The sequence below is a fragment of the Hippocampus bargibanti genome, linkage group LG02, assembly GCF_051943395.1.
Source record: "Hippocampus bargibanti isolate YZ-2025 linkage group LG02, ASM5194339v1, whole genome shotgun sequence".
Lineage (NCBI taxonomy): Eukaryota > Metazoa > Chordata > Actinopteri > Syngnathiformes > Syngnathidae > Hippocampus > Hippocampus bargibanti.
Genome location: NC_142735.1, coordinates 18972166 through 18993038, shown reverse-complemented (window position 1 = coordinate 18993038; position 20873 = coordinate 18972166). Strand labels below are relative to the sequence as shown.

General features: G+C 39.9%; 1 protein-coding gene across 1 annotated transcript in view; it reads right to left on the bottom strand.

The window, feature by feature from the left end:
• Positions 1–20873, bottom strand: part of kdrl (kinase insert domain receptor like) — a 53448-nt gene that overhangs the window by 16793 nt on the left and 15782 nt on the right. Inside the window, exons 10-19 of the mRNA XM_088989827.1 lie at positions 18208–18364; positions 11126–11237; positions 7749–7857; positions 5414–5698; positions 4998–5144; positions 4516–4644; positions 3019–3125; positions 2038–2170; positions 1839–1943; positions 173–286 (exon numbers count right to left, since the gene is read on the bottom strand). Of these exons, the coding sequence (XP_088845953.1) occupies positions 173–286; positions 1839–1943; positions 2038–2170; positions 3019–3125; positions 4516–4644; positions 4998–5144; positions 5414–5698; positions 7749–7857; positions 11126–11237; positions 18208–18364 (1398 nt within the window). The remainder of the gene's footprint in view (positions 1–172; positions 287–1838; positions 1944–2037; positions 2171–3018; positions 3126–4515; positions 4645–4997; positions 5145–5413; positions 5699–7748; positions 7858–11125; positions 11238–18207; positions 18365–20873) is intronic.

The following is a 20873-nucleotide window of genomic DNA, read 5'->3' as shown; positions in this document are numbered from 1 at the left end:
TTTACAGTCACAGGATATTTGAAATGAAATGTATTATGATTATTATTATTATTATTATTGCTTTGCTAGTGGTTCAGACATGAATGGCTGTGAGTATTTTTGAGAGGATATCATAAATTTGGTTGTTTTAAAGTGGCCACCATGGTGTATGCGAGTGTAAACTAAAGCTCACCTCCAGGCTTGGTGCAAGCGCCCAGCAGGTTGACTACGTTGAGGTGATGGCCGATGTGAATCAGGATCTTGAGCTCCGACATGAGGGCTTTGCGCTCATTGAACGTGGCGCCGCCTGTGGGGAAAGGTACGCCCAGCAGGGTGAGTGTATCGCTAAACAATTTGATTGCTTGTGCTCAATCTAATAATATTTGCGTTCTGTTGTGCATGCTTTCCTGTCGTAATTTGGACCAGATAGAAATGACTTCATGGTTCTGTTATTAGATGCATGTTCAGAGAAAAAGAAATTGTGAATCAGTCAGATCTGTTATGAAAAGAGCAGATGGGCATTTACTACTCTGATTGAATTTTGTACTTGTAAGCCAAAAGTTGCATCCAGCACTGGGAATAAAGTGATTTATTCGTCACTTGTTCTACAAGTGTAGTGATGCATCTTACGAGTAAGGAGAAAAAGCGCACTATCTGTATCCATGGACTTTAAGCCGCTGGATACGAAGGATAACTACTCAAATGTCTTTCGGGATGTTCCGGATGTATAGTAGTGAAGTCATCATGGGCAAATAGGACAGCTGATTCAAAACACAAGATGTTATCGTTGACGGAACACCGGCTAAGTTTGGAATTTAATAATGTACGTTCATTAAACATCATGTGAAAAAGTGGATAAGTTTGATTTAGTGAGGATTTTGACTTTGTGGAGTTTTTATGTTGCTTGGCGCTTGCCGAAATTTACGAGCCGCAAAGTCTCCGCTCGTACATGAAATCAAATCAATCTGCCTGGTTTTCATTAAAGTTGACCTAGGAGTCAAATAAAAAGCCCGCGCGAACCACCCTTATTTGGCATCGTGATTCATTTGACAACAGCCGTTACATTTGACACGCGTTCCCACTTATTCATTTTTCTTATCTGCGCTGATGCATGATGTGCTCCTCATACAATAATGAGGATTAATGTAGTGGATAGTTTCCAAATGGTGCGTATAAATTGGACATTATTTTATAGACTAATAACAGACAACTCTCCCTTGTATTATGTCAAATTTCAACAAGATGTGTGGCAATCATATAGAGAATGGAATCGTTTTTTAAATTTCTTTTGGTTTGTGGTTGGGCTTCATCCCAAATACCCTTAATCTAAAGAAAATGCTACAATTAATTTTGAATGAAAAATATAAGAAATAAGAAATAATTATTAAACTGATGTAATAAGGAGTCATTGGTTCAATTCGTATTTACTTGCTGTCAGTCTAGACCCAAACATGCACGTTTTTTTTATTATTTTGGCATAAAAATGGATTTGTAATCAGTTTTTCGGACCCCCAAACTATACTCGGCTGATGCCAATGTGAGAACCTTTGCCTTATATATCGTCATGGATGGACATGTTTGCTTGTATTCGTAACCTCCATTTGGCTTTGTCCTGAAAATTGCGTGACTGTCAGGTGCGGCCGACAAAATCCATCGCAAATGATGGATTTGAACATCCGCTTCCTAGAATCGTTCACCGTGAGAGGATAACGCAAGCCAGTTCATGTCTGTGTTACCCCTAAATTGAACCTGAGGAGCCATCGGGGGCTTATGTGTTTTATGAGTCAGAATTCCTGCGGACAGTTTTATTTCCCCACGCGTGACCTCATATTAAGATAAATGAATGAAAATGTCCGAACCTTTCAGCATCTTGACGGCAACAGTCTTGCAGGTGGAGAGTTTGTCAATTCCAAAGGCAGAGGCCTCCACGACTTTTCCAAATGCGCCGTGGCCCAGAGTTTTGCCTGACAAAGAGAGAAGGGGTTAGCTGTTCATTTTTGATGACTTCAACAACAAAATGGTCCAAAGTCTACCCGCGTTTGTTTGCACAGTGCCCACCTAATCTGAGGCGATCGCGGGGAAACTCCCATTTGCTGCTGTCGTACTGGAGGAGATCATTCTGCTCGTCCAGAGGACACTCATCGGGGTCAATGATAATGGACGGCCCCATTTTGTAGTGCGCTGGCTGTTGCTGGGTGGGGAAGGATGCACAATCATGTTCAGTTCTGGTCGGAAAGCATGGTCACAATTGCAGCCAATTTATTTTGTGGAGCATTTAGACCAGGGATGGGCAACTTAAATGCTCGGGGGTACAATTTTTCATCAAACCTACCCAGTCTGGCTATATAGGACCACGCACCTCCCAAATAAAATGTCAAAAAAGAAATGGACAAAATATGTGCCTACATGCTCTTAATATTTGAAAGTTTTCTAATACATTTCTCAGTCCACATATGAAAGATCCATGATCCTAACCAAACAAGAATGTTTGAAGCAAACCACAAAAAAAGCAAAAGAAAACATAGACCATGCTTTGCTCCCCCGGTGTAAAGGGCTCTCCTATAAAAATAAATCCCATCCAAGTTACAATTTGCAAGATGGCACAAAACTGTTGGACATGAAAGCAACATTAAGTCATTTTGTCCATCTTTCCACAAAATCAAGTCCCTCAAAATGTTAACATTATTGAGGTTTTTCCTTCTAGTTTGTCCTCTAAACTTGCAAAAATGTACTAGCTTTCCTTACTGCGGCCTTGTGGTGAAAGTATTTCTTCAATGAAATCATAAACTCAAGTCAACACTTGAATATTCACAGTTCAGCACCAAAATATGCAAAAAAAACCTCCACATATTTTTGGAGAAAATTGATGAGTCATTTAGAATGCGGCCGACTGAACGATAATGCTTCCATATTTGAATAGAAGTCATTATTGCGTACGGGACTTGGAGAGCCCAGAAAACCACCACGAGAAAAAGCACACAACCAAATGGAAATTGCACAAAATGTTCTTTCCAGCAAAAATTCTCTGCAGCGACTTACTTTCCTCAGCTTGCGGATGAAGAGGATGAGCATGAGCCACAGGAAGGTGGCGGCGGCTCCAGTACACACCAGAATAATAACCTCCACGTTTGGCTTCCCTTCTTCCCCTGTAGAGAGAGAGAAACAGCAACTCAGCCACTGACAACTTGAATGGTCATTGTCATTTTAGAAAAGGTTGATGATGACTCATCTCTGTGCAACAGTGGGCCAACATGCCAAAAAAGTTGGATGCCAGATGATAGTATTGATCAGCTTTCATGGGTTATTGATCAATTTGACTGCTTGGTGTGGCCACTTTTGCACTCAACTTTTTATTTTCCAACAACCCTGTTTATTTCTTTTCTTTCAGTCAAAGTCACTGATATTGAACGTGATCCAATTTATGAAAGTGAAGACGATAACTGACTCCAGTGTTACAAAAAATGTCATTAATACTCATCAAAGTCGAAATCGATTGAATGATACTTAATCTGAGTAAAACCACACTTTCTATTAAACCCAGATCCAGACGGTGTAATCATTATCTTATAAATCACTAGGATGTTACACTCCCGGACTTTATTTGAGCTATGACTTTTAAAATCACTCTCCTGCAATATGAAAAATGGAGCTCACACACTCTTGCCAGTAGCTGAACTCATCAGTGTGATTGTGTGTTTAACAAACAGTCAAACAAAAGCTTCAAACGCATGACACTTGGCAATTGAAGCTTCACATCAGATACTGTAAACATCATGTGGATATTTGTGAAACTAGTTGAAGGCCGACTTCTTCTCATTCTTCTTCCCAAATAAACAATCAAGTGTCCTTGCAGCTGTCCAATTCTCCATGCCGTCATTAGTGGACATCTAAACAATTTCCACAGGTCGCGTCCTGGTTGTAACAACCCTCAGTCACAGCCTTGATCAGAAACCTGAGAGATTTCTCACAGTCATAGTACATACCCAGTAGACCAAGTACAAATATGACCACATAGTTTAAATAATAATAATGATTGATTAGTCAAGAGGTGTATATGTATATTTTTACTTTTGGCTCAATTCTAATGCTTAATATTGTATTGTCTCTTGCCAGCCTAAAATGTTCTGTCTAATCTGAAAAAAAAAACATAAACAGGTATTATTCCATTGCTTTATTTATCTATTTATGTTCACCATAGTAGCAAAGCATTGGGGACATATTTTGATAGGATAAAACCCGATTCATAGCTAATATGTTTCTACTTCTCTGTGTTAGCATGTTACTACTGTAAATGAAGGCCAGATTTAAACCAGCCTTTCATGTCCACAGTTTTTAATAAACCAAAAAAAAGACAATTACCATCTTAATCTCGAATTTTGTGATTTAATTTATCCTACTTTTACATTGGGATTTGTCTTGATTTTGATGTTGTTTGGAAATCATTGTTCATGTGAATTAATTTGTTGAGTATGAATGGTGATATATAAAAATAATTGCCTCTTAAAATTAGTAAAAGGTCACTGCACGAAATCTTACCGAGCACGGTGACCAAAGCGCTAGTCTTGACGATACCCTCGCTGTTGCTGGCCACGCACTCGTAGAGACCCTCGTCGTCTTTCTTCACCCTCTCGATGATCAGTGAGCCGTCCTTCCTCAGCGTGATTCCTGTAATCGGATAGGAAATGTGAGTTTTCGCATATGTGCTGATTGGGGGGAAAAATGCAGAGTATGATTATTCATCAGGTGCTTGGGGTTGTGAAAATGTGTGGCCCCCAACTAGAAAACACAGTGGTGATGTCCTGTGTAGTGGTTAAAATGCCAGCTTTATGTTGCATGAATTCATACGCCTTACTTAATTTTCAAGTTTGACTGGCTGGTTATCAAAAATGGTCACTTGTTTCTAGGCAGAATTCATAGGGCTCAATCATACCGGTAAAGCAACTGTCACATCAGCTGTTATATTAATGACTTTTTTTTTTTAAATTGAAACAATTACAATAGAAAATTATTTCATTTACCTGGGCCTTCTTTTAGCTGGACACTGTTTTTATACCATGTAATGTTGGGGTGAGGAACCCCCTGAGCCAGGCAGGCCAACATCAGTGTGCTGCTGCTGTTCACGTCCCGATCGGTGAGATTTTGACTCAGCCAGGGCTGCTTTCTCACTGAATACGACAAAAAAAACCACTTTAAATTACAGTCGTGCTGTACAATACTTTGACGAGACATTGAGCATTTTTTTCAACAGCTTACCAGTACTCATTAGTACGCTGAATTGTCCATATCTAACGGTAATGTATCACTAGTGTAATGAATAGGAGGCACAAGTAGAAGATCTACATATTACAAATAGAAATAAATAATCTGCATGAGTTGACACTTGGATGCTAAGACTAATTAGTATAAAAATAATAATTATTATTGAAGTACGTACCGATCACATTCAAAGCTGCCAACTTGACTTCAATCTTATTTTGCAGCTTCGAACCTTGACATTTATAACCGGCAGTGCTGTTTTTGCTAACGTTTTGCAAATGGAGCAAGATGGCAATTGAGTAGCGGTCAAGCTGGAGACGGGACACGTTTGAGGTGACGGTTCGATTCCGGGAATCCAGCCATTGCAGGTCCGTGTAGAGATAACGCGAAGCCCGGCAGCTCAAGGTGATGTCGTCCTTCTCCACGACTGACTGAGGCTGAATAGAAATGGCCTCGGGCTGATCTGGTGGGACAAGGAAGGATGATGTCACTTCATTTGGTAGCGTTTCTCATGGCTTCCAGGATGTGTATATAGAAGCTAGATTTTGTTGCAATGTCAATATATTCAGCCTATAGGCATCATAAAAGTAGTGCTGGCTCCCACAATATAAACTATACAGTGAACCCAAGCTACCTTACCATTAAAGCAACATCGTTTTGAGTGCCACGTTGACTGGAAGGCACCTACTTAAGAGTAAGAAGAGGCAAAGAAGTTCCTCAACTAAGTGGCAGTAATAGTCATCCGAGAGAATACAGTACATCCCTGTGAGGATTATTTTCTTACCCGTTACTGCTCTCAGTGTGTCAAAGAACAAGTTGAGTTGTTGGAAGGGTAATAATTAAAGTCACCTCAATGCGAATTTCTGTTTGTATTTTCTGGGGGGGTTGCTAATTTTTTATACTGTATGTTTGAAATAAGCTTCGTGGGATTTAGACATTATCTGGTTTGGTTGAACATTTTGGTGTTTGAATGTGCACTTCCAAATACATACTCTTCTACTTTACAGTTAAAACTTCAACTGCGAGTAACATGAGCTTGAAACAAGCACGCTGCTCGTCTTACTGTGTGAGTACAATTATTCTTTTTATGCTTTCAAAGTAAGGTTGTATAATTCACTCCCAATTTTTGAAAGTATGAGAATGAGAAACGGCTTTAAGGTTTGTGTAAAATATTTAAACAAGCTTCGAGCTGGCTAAAACTATTTCAATGAATTTATTCAAGCTGGCCTCTCACCTGCACGATATCAGCGATAAAGGGGGCCTTAACAGTCAATCTCCTTTTTTGTTGTTCCTCTCAAAGACAGCATAGGCCCTTGGTTATGCCATCATTTTTCTGTCCTATAAAAAGTTGTGTCTAAGCAAAACCTTTTACGGTCAGGTACAACTAGGACAACGCATCTCTGGTGATCTTCCCGCATTCATACATGTAATCATCAGCGTCTCTGCTGAGTACCGTGCGTGTCGATTTTACTCACGATTAGATACATCATGACTGTAAACTGCTCCAGATGTGCATGGCATGGTGATGTGCGTTTTTATGTCACACTGCTGCTTTCTTTTAGTAATTACGAAGTGATAGGTGGTATTAAAAGAAGGTGGATAAGGTCCCCCCTGAAGGCCCAGGTACCAAATTCCTGTGCCGGCCAGTGTTGAAGACAGAGAGCAGCGACGGGAATGTCCAATGCGAGTTATTTCCTGTTTCATCACCGATAATTGGAAGCACGTTGGTGCACGACCGCGTCGCTGATGGTGCCGCAGCAGTCAGCCAATTGCAGGGAAGCTCAACGCGGGCCCCAAGGGGACCAGACTGTGCTTGTTTATTCACATCGCTGGGAAGCATTCTGTGTTCCGTAACAGAAGACAGCTGTTGTTACAATTCTGTCCTCATTTTTTTTTTTTTTTTTTTTTTTTTTTTTTTTTTTTTAATCGGCATTCCACCATCTCTCATCTTCATCACCTCTGGACCAGAGTCACATTCCTCCTGGGAATTCTCCCATGCTGTAGTCTAGTAATTTGTGAGGTTTGAGCCATTTTGCCTAAAAAAAATTGTGATTCTTTTTTCCTGCATGTCAACTATTTTTTATGTTGTACTGGCAGTTCCGCAATGCATTATTTAATGTTGGGAACATTTGGAAATGCCCAGATGCATATAAAATGCAAATTCTCATAGCAGAGGCCTCACAGATAAAAGGGGGAAAAACAATGACCTGCTTGCACTGGAAAGAATGTAGTTATTCATAGCTTTTTTGTTTGTTTGCTTTTTAACGGGTGCCATTATGGCGCACCATCTGGCTCAGGATGAATTCGCCTCGCTTACACCCCGAAGCCGCTCAGCTGCAAGGGAATGTGGTTTCAATTAATGCCCCCCGCAGGTGTCGTTATTGCACAATGTACGCTCAACCTGCTCATTCCATGTTTCTATAATGACTTCTCAAGTCAGACAAGGAAATCATGTGGTATGCATCCCGTATAATTTTGCGTAATTATGAAAAGAAAATGTACCGACCACTTACCGCTAACAAAGAAAGCGATAGTCATGATGCTTTTGCCGTTTTCATTCTGGGCCAAACAGGAGTAATTTCCCGACATGCTGGCTTCTCCAATCACCAGGGTGCTCAGAGTCTGAATGGGAACAACAAGGTAATTATTGTAAAGGGCCGGGGGGGTGCCTCAAAGCAGTGAATACCTATTAACAAAAAAGAGTGTTGTCAGTGCAGCATCAATAGACTTTTTTAAACAATCTTCAGACTTGCAATGACTTCATGTGATTCCAATTGCCAAATTCAATATTAAGCAATATCCATAACCAGGCTGATTTTAATTTTTTTCCTACTCATTTGCCAAAATGTCATTGGGTACCGGAAGACAGCAATGGAACAACAACATTGAAAAAAAGGCACGAATGAGAGATGGTAATTTCTCTAGTCACGGTCAGTGGCAGAGCATAACAACTTACTCGCAATTTTTTTCCCCCATTAAAATTTAGGTCCTTCATGCATGCAATTAAAACTGAGCAGTTACCTGTTGTGCTGCTTATTTAAGACCGTAAGGCCAAGAAGTAGGCATGATTTTATATACAGTGAAACCTCAACTTACAAACACCTCAACTTACAAACTTTTTGTCTTACAAACGTCAAATTTATGAAAATTAAACCTTATAATAAGCACTATTTTTATAATACACACCCACCACGGCTGGTGGAGTGATCTTCGGCGGAAGCACACGACCGAACAGCACCAGAGGTTAAGTTACCAACAGTCCTTATGGAAGGTGACTCTCCTTCCATAAGCCTTCAACGACCATCAAAAAGGTAAATAAAACTTTATTTTACAGCACAGTTTATTTCTTTAATTACAGTCCTCATGTAATGCGCCTCTCTTTCCAAACAGCAATTCCCTTTGACCTACGACCTCCAATGACATTCCATCAAGCCATAAATGACCATCACAAATGTAAATAAAGTGACTTTATGATACAATTCAGTGTATTTCTTTCATTACAATACAATAGCACATTTATTATACATAGAATAAGGTATGTTGTGTGTAGTTTTAAGGCTTATTTAGTTGAAAAGTATATTTTATGGAAACCCGGGAACGGATTATTCCCATTTTAATGGTTTCCTATGGGAAATTTCTTTTTTGAGATACACACTTTTCGCCTTACACACTCTGTCTGGGAACCAATTAAGTTTGTAAGTATATATGTATATATATATATATATATATATATATATTATAATCCAAGCACAATAATAATTATATTGTTACAGCATCATGTCATTTATTCTAAGCTTATCCAAAGAGAAACTCCAACCAAATTCGCCCAAAACCTGACAAGGAATTTTGGGACATCCAATATGATGATGATGTCACTCAAGAGCAATAAACAGTCAGTCTATCTTCTCACTGTTCTGTCGTTTTTGTTGTCACCCCGCCAAACTTTTTCACTCGCCGACCTTCTGGGGGAGCAGCTGTGGTCGGCGTCCCCCCGTCCCCGTTGTGAGGAGCGTCTAATTCACAGGCCGACGCGATTTATGTGGAGTGACAGAAAGGAATTTGCCAGCAAATCCCTCGCCTTTTAAATTCTGGCTTGTTATCGTTGACCCCTCGTCATCACCCTCATAAAGCAAACACTTTCGGCCGCAGGTACTTGTAAACAAGTGGGGCTCCACTATTTATAACGGGCACGTATTAGAAACGATGCCCTGTGAAAATGGCAACTTTTACAATTATTGAGCCTGGTAAAAATATATTTTCTACTTTTCATCCACATCCACAGACAAGTGAGCTATGGAGGAAAGAAAAAAGAACACAATTATTTCTGTTTTAATCAATTTGTGTCCTAGTTGGACTCAGTCAAGATCTGAAATGTTTATTCTATAGAAAGAACCACACGATGCAGTCAAGCCTGCTCTTGATTATGTTTGAGGTGAAAAGAAGCGAACAGGAATTGGGTCATTATTCTTTCTCTTTCGGGTTTACGTGATGGAATGAGCAATGATTGTTGAAATCACATTACAGCCGAAAGACAATTTTATTTGTTTACCTCGATCTGATTTAGGTTTGTCTTATACTGTATCAGCCTTCATTACATTTCAATATGTGCATTGTCTGCATATAAACAGTTGAATGTATGTACGTAAATGCGGTAGTTTTTGAAAGGTACCATATTTTCTGGTGTATAAGGCACACCCAAAAGCCTTCATTTTCTTCAAAAGATGCCCTTGCGCCTTATACGCAGGGGCGCCTTAAATGTGGAGTAACATGAGCCTCAACAGGTCTCGCAACAATTGTCAGCAGCCACGACTCCATTTCCCCCTGAAGAAGAAGTAGTACGTAACCCCAGCCTCTACCGTAGCACCTTCTAATGTGGTGTGCCTTATATTTGGAAAACTTTTATATACTTATATATTTGATTTGGAAAACTTTTACATTCATTGAAGTTGTGCCTCATAGTTCGGTGCACCTTAAATATTGAAAACTAATTAAAATCCACCTTTTATTGGGGGTGCGCCTTACACTCAGGTGCGCCTTATACACTGGAAAATACGGTATATATTTTTCATGATGTCATATGAGCATCAATGTAATGTGGCTGTATTTCATGTGTTTGCCACCTAGATGGCTAAAATTAACTTCTGTTCATCAAATGCGGAGTAAATGTCCAATAAAACGGTGGCATAAATCACAAAGTTGCCCGAGATGGGTTGGGATACATTTTTGAATCGTTCAATGTGTGTATTATCAGATTTATTGTTAAGTGAACGCTGGCGCGTGTGGCTGCCGCTGCTCACCCGCAGAAAAAATATCCTGTGACTTTAAAGTGTCATTGAGAGTTTTGAAAGGCGCTTATAAATGAAATGCATTATTATTATTATTGTTATTATATTATAAAGCACACAAATGTAATTTTTTATTTTGAGGGTGTTACAAGCAGCTAATGGCACAATTCTGGTGTCAGCATGCAGTTTAAAAACAATGCAATCATTTTCAGATTTGGGGATGCGCCTGCCAATCCAAAACCAAAACAAAAACAAACAAAAAAAAAGCAACGACGACAAAAACCCATGTCCCATTTTCCTGGTCACTCCCTTAAGGAATAAATCATTTCCTCAAAAGCGACTGCCATAAAGGCACATTTTTATGTGTTTTGGTCACAGTTGCACATGGAAGAGTTATTCATTGGAAGTGAATTGGAAAGGATTTATTCCTTTCAGATGACGAATATGACTTTAATGTGCTCCTTGTGGAAGAATTCCACTTCAATCCGGCCTTGCCATTCGATATTGTCTTGATATTGGCCAGTACTAGTCCCACTAAAAACCGGGCTGTCAACAATATTTGAAATGGAACCAAAAAAAAATAATCCACTGAAACAAAGGCATACCTTGTTTTTTCCTTGAACCAATTCAGGCTTGGTCCTTATACTCTCGATCCTGTTACCGGCATTTCCCTTTTCCATCACGGTGACCACCATTGGCTCCGAGTAGACGATGCATCTGCGAGAGAGGCAACAATGGCCGTAAAAGTGGCTATCATGTCACACTGCAAGTATGAAGAAAAACAAACATACGTGCTCAGCGCCAAACAATATATCGTGTACAATATTTGCGTTAAACGCTTGCCCAGATGGAATGAAAACCAGCACAGCCGTTATGTGATTGTATTTCATTGTAATAGCTTCACAGCTGTCACCACGCGGAGACTCCGCAGAGAGAATGCCGACCTGTCCGATTGAGCGTTGTTTCTTTGATATTCATTCCATGTGCTGTTGGTTAGGTTTTTGTCCTCACGAGGGAAGATAATTCGGTGGAATAGAAGAACAAGTGTGTCAAACAAAGTCATGTTCCCACTGGGAGTGCCGGTTTTGGCATGCTAGCGCACAAGTGAAGGTAGCTAGTAAACAACGACCCTGCAGTAGGAACACTATTGGACTCGTGTCACTATCAGTAGCGTCATTTTCAAAGAAATATGGGAAAAGATCAAAATGGCTGACCGTATAACCATTTGAGCAACCATTCTGTCTAATAGGTATTTAACTCATTCACTGCCATTCCCAAATTTATTTGGTGATTGAAAAACATGACGTGGAGCGCCATTCCCGAGTTTGTTCAGGTTTTGGCTTTTCTTACGGGGATGCCAATAAAGCGCTGGTCAGACCTCTGGCAATGCTTTTCCCTCCCACGATGGGGCAGCATTTGCCTTTTGTACAGCTTTTGAAGCTCAGATAACTCCAGACCCATATAATTTAGGAATTAACTATTTTTTTCTGATGAAAGAAGAGAGTCTCAAGTTTCTTAGGCCGCATTGAATGTTTATGTAGTCCTAAAACTCAATATTCTGTGGGTCTGGTAATTTGAGTGAAAATGACAAAAACCCTGGCACTGAAGTGGACACATTTTTGCAAATGGTTTGGCAGTGAATGAGTTAATTTCAGGCCAATGTGTTTGGATACAACTACAACGGCAATTCAGTGCACAAGTAGAATGACTCTTCTCCCTTTTTTTCTCTCCGCTTTCTAGTGCGTTGTCATTTCGGTTTGATAAGGTGTTCTTGGTTTGCATTTTTCGTGATTTGCTTCTCTTGTCCTTTTGAGAACAGCGATTTTCATTTGTACTTTCATTGCTTATTATAAGTGCCTTTTATTACTCACTTTTTCTGGTGTTTACCATAATCATTATTTGTACCTTTTGACTTCACACCCCATTTTGTGTCAATAAGTATTTTTTTATGGACTTATTAAGACCGCGGTTTTCGAGTCTGCTTCTGTTGAACCGTGACAGTCCATGGAACCTAGGTTGCTGGGTCTCTGCCACATAGAATAAACACCTCAACGTCTTTTCTGCTAAGTCTGAGAGCAAAATAAGATTACCCCCCACACTCTCAAGCCTCCAAAGCCGTCGCCGCCTGCGGTGGCAAACAATCAACCTGATGAGACGAAAAGGCCCCGTAGGAAACGGCCAGAGCGACAGGAAGGGCCTGGCTGTGCGTCACCTCCAACAGGAAACGCTAGCATGATCTGGTCCAAGGAGATAAGGCTGATGCGTAAACCTTGGCAGTTAAACAGGAGACCGCTGATAACTTTGCAACCTGGCAACCCACAATGACACCCCGGGACTTTTTACAGCAGGTGTGAACACAATCTGGCTTGAGGGCCATTTTCGAGACATAAGTGGCATTGATTTCGATATGGAATTAAGAGGCGACTGTCAAAAGGAAAAAGAAAAATAAGTAGGCTTGAAAATGAACGATGGATTTTCTTTTCCATCTGTTCTGCGTCAGGTTCCAGTTTGTGAACATGTCAGCATTCTGAATGTTGATTTTTTTTTTCTTTTTTCTTTTCCTTTCACACAGCCATCAGTTAAGGTTTGGAAAGCACTTTGCGCCTATCAGCCTCCTCAGATTGACTGCTTCCCCTCCGTCCAAAGACGAGATATGATCTCGAATGAATTTACAGTGTTGAGGACTTGCGAGGTCAAGTTTGATAAAACAAACATTTTGCACGATTCACCACCCACCAGGCTGGAGTGACTACAGCCCAGAATCTTCTTTCTCCACTACGTGTGATCTCTGCTTTTGATTATTTCTACTTTGCTTAACCCTCATCAAGGTTATGATCAACAACATCCAAATTCGAGTGGGAAAAACATTTTTGTGAAGCGAAATAAAAAATAAAAATAAAGGCTGTGGCTTACTGAGTGACATGCAGAGTTTAAAGTCAATCAGGATGGCTGCTCGCCACACAATTAGTTTAACCTTCTCCATGCTCCTTGTGAGTGTTTTCATTCATATTTAAGTGTTTGAACATGCATGACTGACACTGTTTTTTTTATCTATTCACTCAAACTGCAGTCTGAATCTATGACAGCATCCATTTTGGCCACAAATCTTAAAGACACACAAAGACAAATGCTACGGTGTGTTTTGGTGTGGATTTTGGCTTTGTTAAAATGTTTACAAAAATGGTTTTTGGAGGTGCTGGGATGAATTTATGGGAATATTTCAAAATCAAAAAGCCTTTAATTGTCCTACAGTGGGGAAATTGGCAATCTACAGCAGCAAATGAACGGGGTGGGGCTGATGGGGGGAGGTCAAAAAGAAAAAAAAACAAAGTATAGCATGTACAAAAAAATGACAGAAGACAACTGTACAACACCAAAAAATATTTCATAAAAAGAACTGTACAAAGTGCAAAGTATAAAAATACTGTGTAAAGCATATATGATACAGTGATACCTCGGCTTACGAACACTTTAGCCCACGAACGTTTCGCCTTACAAACATTAAATTCGCAAAGAATATAATCTTGGCATTCAAACTACTTTTCGGCGGACAGACCAAACCACACAGCGCTACGGTGACTGGCGGACTAGTTTTCGGCGGATCAACACCAGACCACACGGTCAAACAGCGCCAGGGTGGGTGGCGGACTAGTTTTCCACACCCACTTTCTTTGAGTCTTTGAGTGCAAAAGTGGTTTACTATCGAGTGGCGTACTTTTTCTATTATGGGACCAAAAAAGACCCCAGCACAGGCTAGTGTTAAGACGAAGAGGACACAAATGGAAATTACGGTCGAGCAGAAGAAGGAGATCATGGAAAAACACGAACGAGGTGTGCGTTTCTGTGACTTAACGTCCCAGTACCAGTATGCTTAGTCGGCCATTGCTACCTGTGGCTAAAGGTGTTTCTGTGTTGTCTATGCAAAGGTCTCAGTCAATAGAAGAGGTTGAAAAACTTCTGTTGATTTGGATTAACGAAAATCAGCCAGCAGGGGACCGTGTGAGTGAGGGTGTTATCGACGAGAAAGCACAGCAACTTCACTCGGCTATCATCAAGAGGCAACTACGTCAACGACCATCACAAAGGTAAATAAAACGACTTTAATATACAGTGCAGTTTATTTCTTTCATTACAATACAATAGGACATTTATTATACATAAATAAGTTATATTTTATGTAGTTTTAAGGCTTATTTAAAAGAAATGCATGTTTTCTGGGGACCTGGGAATGGATTGTTCTCATTTTTAATGGTTTATTATGGGAAATAAATGTTTGGCACATGAACTCTTTGCCTTACACACACTTTCTGGGAACCAATTAAGTTCGAAAGCTGAGGTATCACTGTATATGTAACTGTATTTACTATACATAAGATGGCTGTGCTATTTCCAATGGATGAGTCCAGGTTTTTTTGGACTCATCTGAGGAAGTTCAGTTGTAAGCTTGGTGGGGTAACAAATTCAACCTAAGTCAAGGTACTGCTGTGATTTTTTTTAATCACATATTTTGTTGTTGCTGTTGTAATACAATATTTCTTGTGAAGTTTTCGGACAACTGATATTGCAAATTTCCCCATTGTGGGACGATGAAAGGCTTTCTGATATTCTGAAAAACTAAAGCAAATGATAAAACTAAGTGAGGGTTGAGTCTTTATAAAAGAGAATGAATCAGTGATGTGCAGTCAGGGGAGGCAGGTAAGGCCGTGCCTCACCTGCCATCATGGAAATATCAAATGAAAATTAATTAAACAGTTCTATTCATTTACTGAGTTGTACTTTAAAGTTCTTGTCCATTTAACTTCACCATTTTTGATTTTTTTTTTTTTCAAAATCGCTGAATTTTCACATTTACCGATCAAATACTAAGTCGAGACGAGCGGTGAGGCAGCAGCCGGCTGAGACGAGCGGTGAGGCAGCAGCCGGCTGAGCCTCACCATTGATTGCGCAATGACTATGCTAACTGTGCTGGCCTGCTCTGCAGTGAGACCGCATTGCTGTCCCTCTGCATATCGCTAATAAAGTGTTCAAACACTTTTAGTATATGAACTAAATTTCTATAGTTTAGCTGGTGTATATACAGTAAAGTCTCGTTATATCGATATCGGTTATATCGATAGTACCGCTTATTACGATACTATTTCTATGCACGCAAGGAAAAAATTACATGCGCGCAGGGTCGGATATATCGATAGTCCCGGTTATATCGATATTTTTCGGACTCCCGAGAATATCGATATAACGAGACTTTACTGTAATATAGAGTCACTCTACATTATGAACACTGTACTGCAGTTTATTTTATTTTATTTTTATCAAAACTGTGTGATTAGGTGAGGCACATAGATCTCCTGCCTCATGACAGTGGGCGCTGGTGATTACAGATTCTTCTTGCGCCTCCTCGGCTGCAGAATAATAGAATTAGTGAGAGCAAGCTACAGTAAACAGTTAGCAAGTTACGTGCAACCATCCAGTCGTTTTCGTGTTGCTTGGCCTTAGTTTTAGAATGGAGGATTACATATCTAAATTGAAAGAACTACAGAGACTTTTGAAACTGAATAAAGATAAGGAAGTTATCGATGCCTTTCTTCAGAATGAGCGGCGCATGGACTTTATAAGTAAAGGTAACACGCTAATAAAGTTTTTTTATTCTTTTTTTCTATGATACAGTTTATATAAAGAATGCTGACATGACATTTTAAACAAACCACGTTAACTGTTTCCAATCAAATGGTGAATAAGCTACTCTGTAGAGTTCATATGTTTGTCAATCTGACTGTGATGACGTCAGTGCCTCACCAGCCATTTACCTCACCGCACCTCACTGGAATGAATAATATTTGAAATTTTCTTTTTTATATTCATTGTACAACTATTTTAAACTTGACCCACACATATATGCCCCGCCAGCCCCTCCCCACCTTGCTAAAAGCATAATGCAATTTAGTATTTCCGGGAATAAGTGAGGCGTGCCTTCTTAACTCACGCGCGTGTTGTTTTTGCGAATGGTGCAGGTTCCTGATAACCCGAGGCTAATGGCCCATTGTTTTGTTGATCTTATGGCTCGCAGATCTCCCGCTGTCACGGAGCGGCCGGGATCTTGGGGAATGTTCATCTTGTTTGTGGGTTCACTAGCAGGCTGGTATTCAGCAGCAGTCACTCATCGTACACGAAGAATTACAGGGGAGGGATCAACGGTAATATATCTCCCCACTGTTTCCTCTTTGGAATCCGAAGGCGCTGACCTCAAATGTGAGGGCACTTCTCCAGGGCTACTTTACTTTGATTAATTTGCTGTGTTCTGAGTCAATTTAGACAGTGGAGATGTGTTGTTGGGTTATTTACTGGCACTCCGGGGTGGTTTGAGATTCCGCATCAACGGAATTACTGTGTACAGTTTAAGGCTCAAGTTTTGTTTTCCCCCTTATAACAGTAGACGTGCACCCATTCATCATATACACTTTTGTCTAGGTGGATGTTTTGTATATAAGATATGAGCACAGCATGTGGGGTCCATGTCTATCCATCTATTCATTTTTTCTCTTATGCCGCATATCACATGACTGGCCGTCAATTCAATCAGAAGGCAGAGGCAGATAACTATTCACAACACATTCACAACCGCAGCTATGGAAAGTCACCACTGCAACACCCGTGGGCAACAATTAGCCCCGCAATGACCATATGAGTAGTCCATGTCTTCACACATAAAAATACAAGTGTGTCAAACAATTTTTTTTGCCGCGGTCCACATTGTAGTTATGGTTTCCTCTCGGGGGGCCGTTTTTATATTCTACATACATCTATAAGGCAACGAGAATTTGGGGAAGCCATTAGAATGTTTCATCCCCTCCACATATTACATATAGAGTGCACGACAAATTAATGAATGAGTAGTTTTCAAATTAGAAGTAAAAAATAATGACTGTCATTGTAGTTCACATGGGAAAATACATTACGGACATTTGCGGACTTTCGCAAGCAACATGGAGTTTCACAAGTTGGATTTGCTTTTGTGGGCTGAATAAAATGATGCGGCGGGCCAGATTTGAGGTAATTTCCACAAATTTGGAGATAAAAAGAATCCTGCCAACATTTTTTAAATCACTGGCCCAATTTCCTCTTTTCGCTTCAATTGCAAAAAGGTTGGTGGCTTAGTCCCCAAAATGACTGTAGCATATGTGGAGTAGTTAAGAAAAAGGTTGTGACAGAGCAGAGAGGATGTACAGTCCATGTAAATCTGTAGGTCATTTAAAAATAAACCGGTTTTGTGTTCCATGTGTGTCAAAAGTAGCACTTGAAGATTTATAATTGGTGTCACATCTCCGCTAATCTCCGTTATTCTTTCGACGATGTTATGCATTATATATTAGTAAATTCAAGTAAGCGTTTGCAAGAGGAAATATGATTTGGGTGAAGATTTTGAATGCATAATGTTCCATTGAATTGTTTCTAGTTTTACATGGCACTATTATAGCGAAGTTCTACCGAGAGTGATAAACTGCTGTATTTGAGGAAATATCCAAACAGGTCATTTTGTTTCCTCAAAGTATACACCAGACTCCCATTTCTTGACAGCAGGAGAGTGAGAACAGACGGCAGCTTATTGCCGGAGCCCATTAAGAAGTTGAAATGCAGCAATTTTGGAGTATCCCTGCGAGATAAGGCAACGAGAATGACGAGCACTTACTGTTTGAGGACCGGGTCTGTGTGACATGGTTGCCAGAGCCAGGTGATATGTGGCGCCGGTCTGCCGTAAGCGGTGCAGGTCAGCTGGTGGCGCTTGCCAAACATGTAGGGCTGAATGTCCACAGGGGCAAACTCTGACTCGGAAATACTTGGTTTCACTGAGAGAATCAAAGAAAAAGAAACACTTTTTGAAAATGTATCAAATCCGCAGGAGGGTTATGGTGATGCTGTTGTCGGGTAGTCGGCGGGGTGCACCCTGAACTGGTTGCTAGCCAGTCACAGAGCACACAGACGTACAACTATCCGCGCTCACATTCACACCAAGGGACAATTTAGAATGTTTCCTTAACGTGCCACGCATGTTTTTGGAATGTAAGGAAGCTGGAGTATCCAGAGAAACGCACTTCCGCACAGGGAGAACATGCAAACTCCATACAGGAAGTCTGGGGTCGGAATCGAACCCTGAACCTCTGCAATATTAGATGGCCGTCCTTCCCAATCGACCCACAAGGTGTCACCTATTTGTTGAAATTCAATTTTCAATCTCCTTGAATGAGAGAGAATGCAATGTCTTTGTTTTTTGTATTTTCTTTAGCGTTTTCATGTTATTTATTTACTGTTTTAACTGTTTTTTTACAAAATTTATTTAGAGCACTTGTGCAGAGTTGTCGGTTTTAAAGTGCTCTATAAAATTGTAAAATATATAAAAATGTTAATCTCGATTTTTTTTTTTTAATTGAAAAGAAAATGTGTTCTGACAATTTGACTAAATCTTTTCTTTAAATCATACAAGATATTAGGCCATATTAAAAAAAAACGCCACATACTTTGAAAATGTAAAATTGTAATAAAATTTAATACTACAAAAAATAAATATTATTATTATTATTACTTTTTTTTTACTACAGTTAAACATTTCTTTGTTTTCTTACTACTAATGCAAAGCATAAATTTGAACTTTTTTCTTATGTACATTTTTTTTCTTTCCATGTTTTTAACTATAACAGCTCAGTCTCAACTGGTTCGGATGTCCACCCATAGTGCAGGGGTCATGGATTCGGTTCTGTGCTCTGTCCTTCCTGTATGGAGTTTGTATTTTCTTCCCATTACCTGTTTAGATTTTTTCCAGGTCCTCTGGTTTCCTTTCGCAATTCCACAAACATGCAGAGTCGATTATTTGTCACTCCAATTGTCCTTTGTGCCCTGCTGACTACCCGTTCAGGGTGCACAAGACCTGTTGCCCAAAATCAATTGGGATAGATAAAATGATGGATGGATGTTAACTTAACTTGATGCTTCTATTGACCGATGTAATATTGAATTGGTTTCATGAACACAACGTGAAAGGCCATTCGAGTTTACTTGGATTTTTCTGTCTGTGCCCCTGTTTTAAAAGCGTTTCAACATTCCTGTTCTAGGTGAGCCCCCCGCCTCAGCCTTAGCGCAATTCACTGCCGGAATCTCATAATGTCTTTCTAATGAGCAATGACAGTCATGATGGATCGCCGTGAAGACGGTGCCACTGACACCATTTGTCCTGTAGATGCTGTGCAGAGAAGAATGGCTGGATGATGGGCAAGCCGGGGGAGGCGGGGTCAGAGCGTAACCCCGCCATTATCCGCCGCCCTGACGAGTGATTCAACACGAACTCTTTTATCACAAAGATCCTCACGTCACCTCTGAAGTTGCGGCGCAGCCTTTGGCCGCTCTCTCAGCTTGAACCCACAGCATAAATCTCACCTCGCTGTGCCAGCCCAGCAGTATCGCTGCCACCAACGTGGTTTCTATCAGCAGAGGTCAGAAGTAACCAAGTCCAAATACTCAATTACTATATTTGACCTTTTCTCTATTTGCCTCTTTTTTTAAGTTGTGTCGTCAATTGTGAAGAAAACAACCATATACAAATATTTAATCTGCATAATTATGTATAGGTTTTGAATTGGTACCTCTACATTTTGCTTTTAACGTATTTACTTCGACTTAAGTACAGAATGTGAGTACTATTTCCCCCTCTGAATGTGTGCTTCATGTTGTCAACTATCAATAGCTGATAAATGACATTTACATAGTTTCTTAATTTAAACCAGAATCCCTCTCGGCATTGTTTATTTGTGCACTTTATTTTATGTCGCTCCAATACGTTTTAGTGATGCGACACGGGACACTATAAATTTTTCCTTAACATTTTTGGCACTTTAATATCTGCGGAATGCTATGAAATCATTTGGCATTCTCCCACACTAAGTCATGCTCATGACCGTAAGAAGGACAAGTGCTCCAGATTATAGAAGTATCTGTTGTTGTAGCATGTGTTAAAGTAGTTGTCGTTTGAATGTTTGTAATAAGATTTCTCCCAAACTGATTAAAAAATGAGAACTTGGCACTGATTATACGCCATTTTCATAGGATCACTGATCATATCAAAGATTGGATTTATATAATTTCCCAATCATCAATATATATTAATTTAAAAGAAGTTCATTATGGTGTGACATAATGTGCTTTCTATACTTTTGTATATTTTTATACTTTGCACTATGTACGGTTCTTTTTGTGCAATTGTAAATTTCAGTCTCCCGACGTTTTCATTTGTGCATAGAATACCCTCTCGCCCTTTCAATTTTGCTGCTGTGGATTGCAAATTTCCCCATTGTGGGACTATTAAAG